Source organism: Dermacentor albipictus, chromosome 7, assembly GCF_038994185.2.
Source record: "Dermacentor albipictus isolate Rhodes 1998 colony chromosome 7, USDA_Dalb.pri_finalv2, whole genome shotgun sequence".
In the NCBI taxonomy this organism is placed as follows: Eukaryota; Metazoa; Arthropoda; class Arachnida; order Ixodida; family Ixodidae; genus Dermacentor; species Dermacentor albipictus.
Genome location: NC_091827.1, coordinates 46,363,850 through 46,377,327, shown reverse-complemented (window position 1 = coordinate 46,377,327; position 13,478 = coordinate 46,363,850). Strand labels below are relative to the sequence as shown.

The 13,478-nt window shown below is 50.0% G+C and overlaps 1 protein-coding gene across 5 annotated transcripts in view; it reads right to left on the bottom strand.

Annotated features, from left to right (window-relative positions):
• The window catches only part of LOC139047968 (putative epidermal cell surface receptor), a 171,497-nt gene that overhangs the window by 15,559 nt on the left and 142,460 nt on the right, over window positions 1–13,478 (bottom strand). For 3 of the 5 annotated variants that reach the window (XM_070522193.1, XM_070522194.1, XM_070522195.1), the window contains 6 exons: window positions 12,973–13,210; window positions 10,861–11,109; window positions 8,375–8,638; window positions 6,455–6,733; window positions 4,834–5,076; window positions 1,973–2,224 (listed from right to left, as the gene is read on the bottom strand). In XM_070522193.1, the coding sequence (XP_070378294.1) occupies window positions 1,973–2,224; window positions 4,834–5,076; window positions 6,455–6,733; window positions 8,375–8,638; window positions 10,861–11,109; window positions 12,973–13,210 (1,525 nt within the window). The remainder of the gene's footprint in view (window positions 1–1,972; window positions 2,225–4,833; window positions 5,077–6,454; window positions 6,734–8,374; window positions 8,639–10,860; window positions 11,110–12,972; window positions 13,211–13,478) is intronic. The other 2 variants (XM_070522196.1, XM_070522197.1) reach the window with 2 other exon arrangements.

Here is a 13,478-nt window from a genome sequence, read left to right as displayed (position 1 = left end):
TTGCTACGAAAGACCTGCACTTCAGCAGTGCATAGGTGGACTGTTACACAGAAGTCCACGGATTGCGTGGGCGTGTAATTCTTGAAATTACAGTGAGTCTACCTCTGTTTTACTTATGGTAGCGTACCTTTCGCCCAGTCAGTAGAAAGCCTGTGTTATACTCTACCCTTCCGACGTCAATTTTCTGCAGAATTTCTACAAACAACGCGTCAGCATGGACATATTTGATGAGAAAATAAGTCTCAGACGGCACAGTCTATTTGACGTGTGTAGACAATCTATAGGCTACTTTCACACTTATAGTGGCAGTTCCGCATGCAGTGTATACATATACGTGTTTGTCTACCGTATACAGTGCCGTATACTCTTACGGCAACACCCAAGTCGTATTTGAGACTCCGTGAACTGGCCTTTCCATATACTGAACTGGAATAGAGCGGTGAATACAATGCCTAAGTGAGACACATGTTTAGGACGATAAAAGAAATTGTGGTAAAAACCATCGATGATGATTTTCACAGATCGTGGTAGCTTCTTTCAAGTTCGCTGGAATTCCGTTGAACGGAATTTTTAAGTAAAGCACCTAAGGACGAAGCGGGGTAGAGCGGCGGAAAGAGATGTGTGAGACGCGGCGACTCTGCCACCTTAACCACACCACGTGGCCCAAAGCGACCACGGATTACACTCTACCTGGGATGGGCTCAGTTTTCAATACACCCGTCTTCGGGATCAGCCTAATTTACTCGGCAAAAAAAAAAAGAGAACCAATCAAGCAGTGTCGCCAATCCCCGAAAAGGAATGCGAAGAAAGTTCAAGTTCAATAAAGGAATTAAGTACTTCAACGTGTATGTTTGTTCCCACGAGCATATTTAGGCCCCGTTCGTTGTTTCTTTGCAATGTGCCGCACACAACAGAGCCGATGAACGGTACATTTGCAAGGGCAACTTTGAGAAATGATTCGTTATACATGTACCACAATCCATCTCTCAGCGTTCGCGGTCAGAGACCAAACAACCTCTCATTGACTGGAGGAGTGAATCGCTGCAAAGAAGCTAACGCTGAGAAATTTTAGCTGCAGGCTTTCCTGCCACTCTCTTTGCCCTCTTTCCAACCCCTATAACGCCCCCCACACCTGTGCAGGGTAGTAAACCGAAAACTCGCCCCGTGGTTAATCTCCCCACCTTTCCTCTCTCTCTCTCTGTCTCTGATTTGTATCGAGGGCTAGTATATATCACCTGTGTTGTACGGTATCCCCCCCCCGCGAACAGCGGGATACCGCGCGGTAACCGTCATTACCTGGCTGCGTGGGACTACACACAATGTAGGGGCAGACGCCGGGGTCTTTCTCCCCGCCTTTCCTCTCTCTCCCTCTCTCTTATTTGTACCGAGGGCTAGCACAAATCACCTGTGTTGTACGGTATCCCCCCCGCGAACAGCAGGATACCGTTGCTGCAACCGTCATTACCTGGCTGCGTGGGACTACACACAATGTAGGGGCAGACGCCGGGGTCGTTCTCCCCGCCTTTCCTCTCTCTCCCTCTCTCTTATTTGTACCAAGGGTTAGCACAAATCACCTGTGTTCTACGGTATCCCCCCCGCGAACAGCGGGATACCGTTGCTGCAACCGTCATTACCTGGCTGCGTGGGACTACACACAATGTAGGGGCAGACGCCGGGGTCTTTCTCCCCGCCTTTCCTCTCTCTCCCTCTCTCTTATTTGTACCGAGGGCTAGCACAAATCACCTGTGTTGTACGGTATCCCCCCCGCGAACAGCAGGATACCGTTGCTGCAACCGTCATTACCTGGCTGCGTGGGACTACACACAATGTAGGGGCAGACGCCGGGGTCGTTCTCCCCGCCTTTCCTCTCTCTCCCTCTCTCTTATTTGTACCAAGGGTTAGCACAAATCACCTGTGTTCTACGGTATCCCCCCCGCGAACAGCGGGATACCGTTGCTGCAACCGTCATTACCTGGCTGCGTGGGACTACACACAATGTAGGGGCAGACGCCGGGGTCGTTGGGCGTGACGACCACGGGCCGCGGGCACTGCGGGTTCGGCTTTTGGAACCGCTCGGGGATGGCCGGACACGAGGACGTGCACTCGGCCTCGGCGGCGCCAGTGGCACGCAGCTTGCACGAGCACTGGCGGCGCACGGAGCCCTTGACCACCTCCCACTCCTCGTGCAGCTTGTAGCGCTCGCCGTGGAACAGGCAGTGCACCGCTACGCGTGCGGGTGAGGAGGCGCATGCCGCGGAGGAGGCGGGAGGGGCGCAGTTTAGAACACACCCGGGTTTAGGCTGACACAAACAAGCTGGACGGTATGTCGCAGGTGGTTGAAGCCGAGCGCCTGGATCGGTTTGGTCTGGCTTGCGTGTCGTGGGTGAAAATGGCGAGCGAGCTTGTTTTGCTTCGCTCGTGCATCTCTGTGGTAACATTTGTTATCGATAGCTGGATAGCTTCGTCGCCTTTGCGAGCCATCAGTACTGATCGAGTGTCTGCGGGCTGAGCAGCCGATCGGCTGGTTGATCGGCGGACCGTCGTCCTTCTATAGACTTACTGATAGGCCGGACCAGCCAGCCTTACCGTGTGCAACTCTGGCAACCTTCAGCAGTTAAGGCCAAGAATTATTGAAATCGACGCCCGAAGCGCCTGTTAGTTAAGGATTCAATGTGGCGATGGTTTCAAAGCTCCTGTATGATTTACGAGGCAATGAATATTGGCGTAGTAGTAAACCCAAGAGAAAGGTTCATAGGCGGCTGTGTGACTTAACTGGGTAACTGTGTTTGACTGGTGGCCTGAGTGATTGATCGGTCAACAGTTGGACCGACCGACTGACCGTATCATTGATTGAGTTATCCGGGCTACGCAATAGACTGATAAGGTAATCAACTGATCTGCCCACCGATATGACCAAATAGTTGATGAGCGCTCGGTTTCCTGACTGATTGAAATACTGAAGAATTGACTTCACATCTTACCGAGAAAAATGAATAGAAAAATGCCGCTGACATAAATGAAAGTAGCGCAACACTTAGTAACCGCTCTGTGCACGTAATGGTGTGTCATTCGTTCTGGCCGTATGTGCTTTTTAACGTCCTGCCCGTTAATTTCCGAAACTTTTGAAGGCTTTATCATGTATACTTCAAGTTAACGCATCTTTTAAAGCAGTTTAGGTTAGAATGTACCAATGTCGTTTTGTGCAAGCTATCGTCTGTACTCCATGATAACATGACTACTGTTCTGTGTTTATGAAGAAGGTCTTGCGCGAATTCTGCCAGTCACATCGTAGGCCCTGTTCGCTGGTACAGAACAGGGGTACATTTCTATCTCTCGCTTCAACCACTTGCGACAAGTTTAGTGCACTATTTAGACTTTTCAAAGCTGCTTCCCACATTAAATTATTATTACATTATTCCACAGCATATGAAGTTACGATTAATTTTGTTTAATACACTCCTGTAGAAGTGACGACAGCTCAGCTATAGAGCAGGCATTCATCGAACGGCACGTTTGGAGGATCGGCGGACTGTTCTCTCAATGCAGCCTTTTCCAAGAACCGTTCGTCGAGTTTGGATTCGTGCCAGTTGTACTATATTTCTTCCGCTTTTGAAATGTTTCACAAATGTGGTGCCATACCAAAACTGCTTCAGCCAAAATCAGTTGATTTAGTTTTTCAGTAAGTATTCACTAGCCATAATCGTTATTTATGCTGCGGCGTGCGTTATAACAGACGGCAAGCAGCTTTCAAAAGCAAATTTACAACCTCTCTTTGTTGCTATAGAAACCGATTCGCGTAGTTTAGGCATGCACAGTCACAAGAGACGTGGTAGTTCGCACCACTGTTCCCTTTTCTTGCAGGGTCTCTATTTAGCATGCAAATTTAAGAACAGACATTTTCATTCAACGGTTTAGGCTTAGTATAGCAACGTTTACCATAAGGAGTGCTTAGAGCGTTTTAGGCATGCAGAATGCGTGCTTGGGGGTCCGAATTTAGTGCAGATTTATACCTGGCACAGTATATATGAGACACTGCGCAGACGACCGGAAAATTTGCGTTCATCAAATTTTTCTCAGTGTCAGTTTTACATAAGCTTTCGTGCTAAGAAAGAACCCTGTCTCACTCAACCTGAGCTGCATCCCGACGGCGCAGGGGCATGACTTCACAAAGAAACTACTGCTACACGAAGCACGACAAAATCTATCTATAGACGAGACCGATGGCTAGAATGTCTCATCTCTTTCGTTCGTTTCTTTTTTTTGCTAGCTCTGTTTTGATCTGTACTCTCATCAAGATAGAGGACTTGATGTCTTGCAGTGTGCATGTCACGTATGTATCAACTTCTGCACCTTCACTTCTGGAAAGTCCGCAACAACGTCTGCAACAATCTCTGCAACAAGTCGTGGAACGACTTCTGCAAGATCTTCTTCAACGACGTCTGCAGAGTAAAACGAGGATTAATGCTGCGGGGAAAACATAGTTTCTGGCCCGCCGGTGACGTAGACACACTGCAAGCCACAAGGCCTCTTTACTGTATACAATATCTTTTTTTTTGTCCCCCTCTTCTACTTGTCATCTAAGAACCCAAGCTGATTCGTCTGATATCTATGCGCCCCGTTTTTCTCCTTTCTCGACGAGGTGGTTTCTTTCGTCCATCATGCCCACGCAGCTAAACAAAAAAAGAGTCCTGCTCCTCATTCCGCAAACCATCCGCTCGGCGGCAGTTCCCGTCCGTCGCGCTACGGGGGGGTCACTACCAGGCATAGTGCACGCTTGTTCAGAGACCGCCAGAAGTTGCACGCTGTATACGGGCTCCGAGATCGGCGACTCACCGGGCTTCTCGGGTTCCCGGCACATCCAGTGGGTGCAGCACTCGTCTCCGGGCAGGTGACCGCGGTAGGCCTGAGCCGGGTGGCACGGCAGCGTCGGGGGCGGCGAGCTGTTGAGCGGCGGGCACCGGTTCTCGCACGAGACGTTGCCGTTGACGCAGACGCAGCGTTTGCCGCAGTCGAGCATCTCCTGCGGAATCTGCTGGAAGTTGCGGAACTTGACGCCGTTGAAGAGGCACGAGCCGTCTGCCGGGTATTAGAGGGGGAAAAGAGAAAGGACATCGTTCTGTGAGTTATGGAGCGCTGATTACCAGTAGCATATATATAAGGGCAAGCGAGATTTCTCTTTCTCGTGGCGAAGGAATGCCAAGTGCTCAATTTCTTGCGTCGGAACCAAGGGCCGTTCCGCTCAACACGTTCGTGAACTGTTGTGCAGCAATTCCTGCGGTATCGGCCAGAAGTCGCAAAACTTACGCCATTGAAATGACACGACCGGCTTGACAGAGATTAGATTAGAAAATGAAAGATCGTTCATCGAGGCTCAGGTGGCCATCGCGAGCAGTAAGAGTTTCGCGCAGCCCATTCCTTCGCGGCAAAGTCATGTAACACGAGGCATTTTCTGTGCTGAAGCACCGAACTCATACTTTAACATGTTCGTTACCTGCGCTGTACGAGTTACGTCAGACCAACTCTGGACAGTGGCTGTACAGCAGCTTGGGACCCACTGACGTGCGACAGGTATAAGGTAAAAGAAAAAATATCCAGCCGTTTTGCGTGCCAAAGACAACGACCTGATTCTGAGGCACGCCATAGTGAGGGACTCCGGGTTAATTTCGATCACCCGGGGTTCTTTACCGGGCACCCATTGCACGGTACACGGGCGCTTTTGCGGTCGGCCCGAATCGAAATGCAGTCGCCGAGGCGGCCATTTGATACCGACCTCGTGCTTAGCAGCGCAACGACAAAACCACTAAGCAACCACGATGTGCAAGTCAAAAAATGAGAAGAGAAAGCACTGGCAACGTGCTATGATACTGCCCCAACCGCTAAAAGCAGAACCAAAACGCGTGCTAACATCATGTTAACATGACACAATACGAAGTAAAAGGGACGCGTCTTAAAGCTGGAAGGGATCTTAGTGCAGGTATAACCTAAGTGCTGGCGAAAAAGGAAGAGCATTGCTTTTTTATACTTGCCAACATTGTTTTCAGATGCACTCGCAGGTTAAGCTCATCATCAGCAGTCGCTTAAGTATCGGATACTGTTTCGTCATTTCGGTCACCAAGAGGCCAACAAATAGCTTCGTTAAAATACTCCAGTGAACCTTAGAAAAACAAAGGTAGCAGGACAAAGCATCATACAGGCAAATGAAAGATCGTTCATTTAATAATACTTTTACTACCTTACATGGTATTAAAGGACTGTCAAAGCCTACGTGTGGAAAAGCTGTACTTTAAAGCAGACGCAAAATTGTCGACCCGATTAAGCGAACGTAAGCAGCGCTAGCATGAGCTTTCAATCTGCCGACTACTTCCCGAAGTATATTCTGTCACTCATTTCTTTTTCAAGCAGCGTGCGCCGCATGTAGCCAAAAAAAAAAAAGAAAACGAGCGGGACACCATACCTTTCTTGCACTTGGAAGGTGGGCAGCAGTTCGGCGGAGACGGCTGGAATGCCGGGTCGATGTCCCACTCCAGGCATTCGCTGAAGTGCTGGTTGAAATGGTGCGGACATTCGATGATGGCACAGTTGACGCGGAGGTTGGCGCCGCAGTGGCAAACCTCGAGACAGCCGTTGTAGAACTCCTCGTTGACGCTGTACAGGCGCCCGTTGTACTTGCACATCGCCGGGCCAGGCTGGGGAGCGGCCACGGCTGTATTAGGCGGAGGAGCCGGTACCGACGCTGCAATGGCGGAGAGGGGGGGAAACGTCTAGTGTAAGTATCTCGCAAACTCGCCTTTACTAATTTTTGGTCGTTAACCCACAAACGAAAAACAAAATGAAATGTCGTCTATAGACAATAGCAGCTGGAGGCAGCTGAATGACACTAAAGATGCTCCCGGGGCTCCTGGTCTTCAATTAGAAACAAATTTGACCGATTCTTTTTTTTTTCTCGCTCACCCACGCACCCATGAAAAAATTATATGTCTATCAGAAACACAGCAATGCGAAACTACATGCAACGCAAAAAGCCATGTGGACGTCTGTGTCATTTTTTTAGTAACGCTGCACCCCATAGGGGAACCAACTTGTACAGCAACAAGTGTTGTCCAGTGGGTAAATAAGTGACACTGCACGTGACAGTGCAGGTATCACGCCCACTCACTTTAGTGATTGTCTTCCTCACCCGGCAAAAAAGATGGAACGTATACTACGCATGATACAGAGAGAAAGGAACACGACAGAAGGGCCACCCAGTGCCCTGTCTTCACTTCGAACTTCTAGTTACGAATAACCCCGTAGACGGTAACCCACTCTCCCATCAAGGGAGAGGAGAAGGAGGAGGAAGAGGAAAGGTAGGGAGGCGACCAGAATAAATGCAAAAGAGCTGGGCGGGTGCCGACGCTGTAGTGGTGCAACAGTGTAAGTGTATCGTACATTCATTCTTACTGATTCTACTGAATCACCCATCAATGAAGAGCTCCAGTAAAGAGTGGTCTACTAAACAAGTAACAGCGGAAATGGAGTGAGAAAAAGTAGGATTTTTTTTACATAATTCAGAAGCTGAAAGACGCGACTGAACCATTTTTTTTTAAGTAAGCTGCTCAATGTCGAAGTGCGAAACCAATAGAAAGCAAAGATGCGGCTGATGCACGTGGATAAAGGAGGAAAAGACACACCACTTATAATCGCGCATCAATTTCGCTCTCAGAAAAGCCACTATGGCCTCCACCGGGTGACGAGCATAGTCTCTCAGCCACGGACACTAATGCGACTTTTCAAAGACTGACTCGTCCATACGCGCCAGAGGTGCAGTCAGCCACTGTTTTTTTCTTCTTTCGCGAGTATAGCCGGCACCCACAAAGCTCACATCAATCGTCTCCGAGGGTTGCGTTGCTGTCATTCCGGGCTGTGTCCGTTAGGCCCGAAAAACATGATCACGTCACTGACTAGACGTCACGCGGTCACAACTGAAGGCGACACCCACGTCGCAACTTTGCACGTATATCGTTCATTCCATCGCTCTCTGTGCGATCATTAAGGTTCTTCTCGAGGTTCTTTGTTATCATCATCATCATCAGCCTATTTACGCCCACTGCAGGGCAAAGGCCTCTCCCATACTTCTCCAGCAACCCCGGTCATGTACTAATTGCGGCCATGCCGTCCCTGCAAACTTCTTAATCTCATCTGCCCACCTAACTTTCTGCCGCCCCCTGCTATACTTTGTTATACTTCGTTTTTTTTCCGTTTTTTTGCCTTTCGGGTTACAGAATGCGCTGTCAGGGCACATTCCCCCACCCCCTCTGCGTCCCGATAGGGGGCGTCGCAAATCTCGGGTCACGTGCCACGAACAACGACGTCGTTCTCGAGGGCGCACCCTTACCGCCTCGCGGACCGTTGCACATGACGTAAGGGCAGAGGCACGGGTCATCCGGGGTCACGACCACGGGCTGCGGGCAGTCCTTGTCGGCGGACTGGACGGTGACGGACAGCGGTGGACACCCCCCGACGCACTCGGCCAGCGCCGAGCCGTTGGCCAGAAGCACGCACGTGCACACGCGACGCAGGCAGCCCTGACCGGTCTCCCACTCGTCGCCCAAGCGGTGCGGCTTGCCGGACTCGTCCAGGCACACGTCCTGCTGCGGGTCTGCGGAAGGCGCCCAGCGCGGAGACGCACTTCGTTAATTCTCGCCGTAAAAAAAAAGCATGGACGCGGACCGAGTGCCTCACGTCTCTTGAGTCTCCCAGACCTCCGCAGGGGTTTTAACGAAACTGGTTCGGCACTGAAGGCCTTAAGGGCTTTGCTGATGTTTTTAAGGACATGCGAATTCTGCGACCGCCTTTGAATGTTGTAGCGCGTAGTTTCGCGTTACCGTGGGAATTTTTTGGTTTCCAAATTTGTTTTCTTTTTCTCTTCTTCTTTCTCCTTTTATACCCTTTACCCCTTTCCCAAGCACAGGGTAGCCAGCCGGTACTTACACTGGCTAACCTCCCTGTCTTTCCTCCCCTTTGTCTCCTCCTCCTCCTCTTAACGAAACTGATTATAATATTAAGCGAATACCAAAAAGCATACCGGAACTTCGCGTGACTGCTTTGTTGCCAAAGTATGTAATCGCGATGAAACTGCCCTTCTTTATCGCATTAGACTTATAGCTCCGTCTGCATCTAGTCCTGATTATTTAGGACTGGACGATCCGCGCTTCCCCGATTTGTGCGTTATACGTAGCGAGATAGCGGATGTGGAAGACTAATCTGGTCATTCCGCAGTTCGACGTGTAAAGCGAGGCGTTGCTTCACATCCTATAACGAAAGACGTGTCTTCAACACGTGAGCCTTCAAGACAGTGTTCCCTCAAGGGCCCGGAGTAATCGGGACAGGAGTTCTACGGCTGTTAATCGCCTTCCCTCGAGACGCGTAGATGAACAACGTTTGGGTGACAAACACACACACACTTATCACAACGTATTAGGTTCTCAGACGTGGAACAGCTGCTGACCACGTATGTCAAGCTAACCCCGCCTGCTTCAAGGACATCACGACACGACCACCACCACCACCTTAAAGAGTGATAAACTACACTGCTTGCGCAGCTTAATAACTGAACCAGTAAATTACACTTTTGCAACAGTGAAGCATCCTCTTTTACCGTGAGAGGAAACTTGGCAATGCAGAAGAAGTGCAAAGACAAAAGACAGGTCGCGACACCGCTATTAAGTTCCCGCCCCCGATCACTGGTGTCATGGATGTCGACAGAATCTACTCGGTTCTCTGCGTGGCGCAGTCTATTTCCATTAAGGATCAGCCATGTTTCCTGCCAATAGAACACTGATGTAACCCTAAAAGGCTATAGTATGCCGGTCTAAATTTATCCATTGCCCCTGTTTAGTACAGCTGGTAAGCTGGATTCACACAACGGGGCCACACCGCCTGGCTCATTTACACGGAGACGCGTGACGTGGTCACCTGACTCGGCGGCACCCAAACTATACGTGCGAAAGCATATTTAGCGCCAGCAAACAAGGACGGAAGGGAGACGAAACCACGATGCGCTCGCATTGTGGTGTCGTCTCCCTTCCGTCCTTGTTTGCTGGCGCTAGTTTACGAACACGCCCAACAAATGGCAATGCTGAAATTTATACGGGCGAGTAAAAGGAGAATTCGTTTTTCTCCGCAACCACAGCACCAAATTTGAGGGGGTTTGTTGCATTTACGACAAAAACTCAAAATCTAGTGACTGTTGGTTTCGAATTTTCGATTTATGTCGTCAATTTTTTATTAAAAATTGGCAAAAATCGCAAATTTTCAGAAAACGAAACTATCAAGTTTACAACTCTGTAAGTCAGCAAGAATAGGTGATATCGCAATTCTGTTAATTGTGCTTAATAGCACATCTAAAGCGGACAAATTTGACATCTTATACATGAATCTCAAAAAATTTATTAATATGTGATTACAACTTTTGCAGAACCCTCGTAAACAACGTAACAAACTCACTTAAGATGTAAAATGACATATGAAATTTGTCCGCTTTGAATGATCTAATGGATGCCGTTTACAGAACCGCGATATCTCTTCTTGATGCAGAGCTATTAGTTTGTAAACTTCGTGCTTCTATTTTTTTTCAAACCTCTGAAATTTTGTAAATCTCTTTAACAAAATGCAAGCCCTAAATCAAAATTCCGCTTCCAACAGTCACTAGAATTTAACTTTCTCTCTCAAAAGCAACAAATTTCATTAAAATCGGTCCAGGGGTTATCTCAGAAAAAACGTTTTTGCGTTTTTACATGTATTTGAATAGGCCGCATCGGAGTTGGGCCCGAGCTAAAGCTTCCTCTTAAGAAAGTGACCGCGTGTTGTCGCTGGCCTCACCGTTGGGCTTTCTCGGCACGGGCGGCTTCCCGTCGCAGTACGGGATCATGCAGCAGGCGTCGTCGGGCGCCGGCGCCCACTGGCAGTCCTCGTAGCCCACGGTGTCCACGTACACCTCGCACCTGTCCTGGCACTCGACCAGGCCCTCGGCGTGGCACACGCACTTGTGGTCGCACCCGTCGTAGAACACCATGCCGGGATCGTAGGTGCGGTTCCGGTGCACGCACCCGTTGAACGAGGCTCGCACCGCTGATCGCAGGAGAGAGAGAGAGAGAGAGAGAGAGAAGGCAGGGATGTTAGCCAGTCAAGACTCCGGTAGGCTACCATACTCTGAGGGAGGGAAGAAGGAGAGAGAGAGAGAGAAAACAAGGATAGGAAAGGCAGGGAGGTCAACCAGAACAGCATCCGGTTTGCTACCCTACACTGGGAGTGGGGGAAAGGGGAATAAAAAGAGTAAGAAAGGGAGAGAGTTAGCACTGAGAGAAGAAGGAAAATAGAACAAAAGGAAGGGGGAGGCGGGCAGAGAGATGTGCACGGACAGCACTACAGTCAAAGGTGCCCGCACAAGCCCGACGCTCTCAGAAAGCGCAAAAGTGCCTTCGCCGCCTTCCGAGCCGGTGATCGGTTGGGACGGCGTTCTAGTATCGTCTGTTCACGCAGAAGACGATCATCTAGTTTTGCTGAATGCATTCGACAGCATCCAGAAAGGAAAAGGAGAAAACAAATCCCATCGACTTACCCGTGGCGTCGGGAGTAGCTAAGCAAGCGTAGTAATGGAATGGAATGGTATGGCTTTTCTACTTACATAACGTGATATCATGCTGGCTTATGCTGGAGGGCCGCTACAGAAGAATAGTAAGTTTGAAGCCGTAATCTGCAGTAGCAGAGCGACCACCTTTAGCCTAATGAAGTGGCTTGCCCGAGCGGAAGAGACGAGAAAAAAAAAGGTGGGTGACAATCAACGGTGCGGTTTATTTTTTTTTACCGGCTCTGCTGTGGTGTAGTTAATCATTTATTGGTAGAGAACCACATCGAATCCTTAAAGTGCTCAACCTAACCGGCTTATAGAACACTTTCTGCAGGAAAGCGGGCTAAATCCACGAAAAGAAAAAAAGAAATCCATGAGATCACGCAGACATACTGGCGCCTATGTTTCAAAATGAAATTCGAGAACGAGAAACTTGGACTTTGCTTTAGCTATGGCAATAACCTCACCTTTCAGTTGTGTGAAAATGGGTATGAAAATAATTATTTACCACTTCAAACAAATTTAACTTAGTATCTGGTGTGCCCTGAACTTTCGTTCACATTGTAATACCCATAACAAGCGCTTTTCCATTCAACACGGCATCCAGCCTGTGATACACCACCGTAGACAACAGTAAGGGAGGGGGAGGGCAGAACGCGCAGGAAAGGTAATCTTAAATTGTGAGGTATAAGCGTCCCGAAACCGCGCTGTTCATTACGAGCGAGGCCGTAATAAAGGGTTTCGCATATTAATTTTGATCAGCCGAGGTTCTTCAACGTGCACCCAATGCACGGTGGTCAGGACTCGAGCCCGCCACCTCGTACTCGGCAGCCACGACACCTTCTCCACTGAGCCACAGTGGCACGGAAGCCGAACAGGTGCCCACAGGAGAAGACGTGACGTCGAACCACAACAAAAAAAATCCGGGCTTAGGTTGGTTAAGCCAAGAATGCGTTGCATATTGCGCGAGTTGGGGCCCAGCTTTTCCTCCGGCTGTCGTGACGTCACGTCACGTGGTTGCGCTAAAGGTCAATGGTGGCTGCCCGGCCGCGCCCAAGGGCTGAACTGAGTGATTGCATTATGCAACGCATTAAAAATAGAAGCAACTTAATCACAAACATAGCAAACTTAAAAGAGAATAGACCCACATATGAGACGCGCAGCGATGAACAATGGCTCATACCCTCAATGGTGGCTGCGCGGCCGCGCCCAAGGGCTGAACTGAGTGATTGCAATATGCAACGCATAAAAATCACTTCCGCGTCACTCGAGCGTACGGCTATTATAAAGCGGGCCCACGATGCGAAGCGCGCGCACCCGCATGGCTGTCGGCGAGCGTTGGAGCATGACCCCCCCGTCCGTACCTGAGGCGAAGGTCTTGACCTTGACCGTGTTGCTCGACGCGGCGGCGTGCTCGGCGTCGCTGTCCTCGCTGGGCGGCTTGACCAGCCGCAGGTAGTACTCGGTCTCGGGCTGCAGGCCGCCCAGGCGGATCTCGAACGACGAGGTGGTGGCCGGCACGGACCGCATGTCGCTGAGCTTGTACTTGTGCTTCATCCACTGGACGGGGCCGCCGTCCTTGGTGACCACGGCGTACCAGACCTGGGCGGGGACGATCGCCAAGTGAGAAAGGGCGACCCAGCTCCGAGTTTGCAACGTTTCGCGAGCGCTCGGTCGTGTTCTTTTTATGCGAAGCATACTAGCCGCACAACCACGCTCTTCCTTGCTGCGTCGCGCACGGCCGCGTAGCTACCATATGACGTCATAACAGCTGCAAAGCGGACGCTTAAGCTTCGCCTTCAAGAGTGGAACGCGACAGCGTTCCCGTCGACCCGCCAAAGGGCGTAAGACAATGAATGGGCTACGGCGC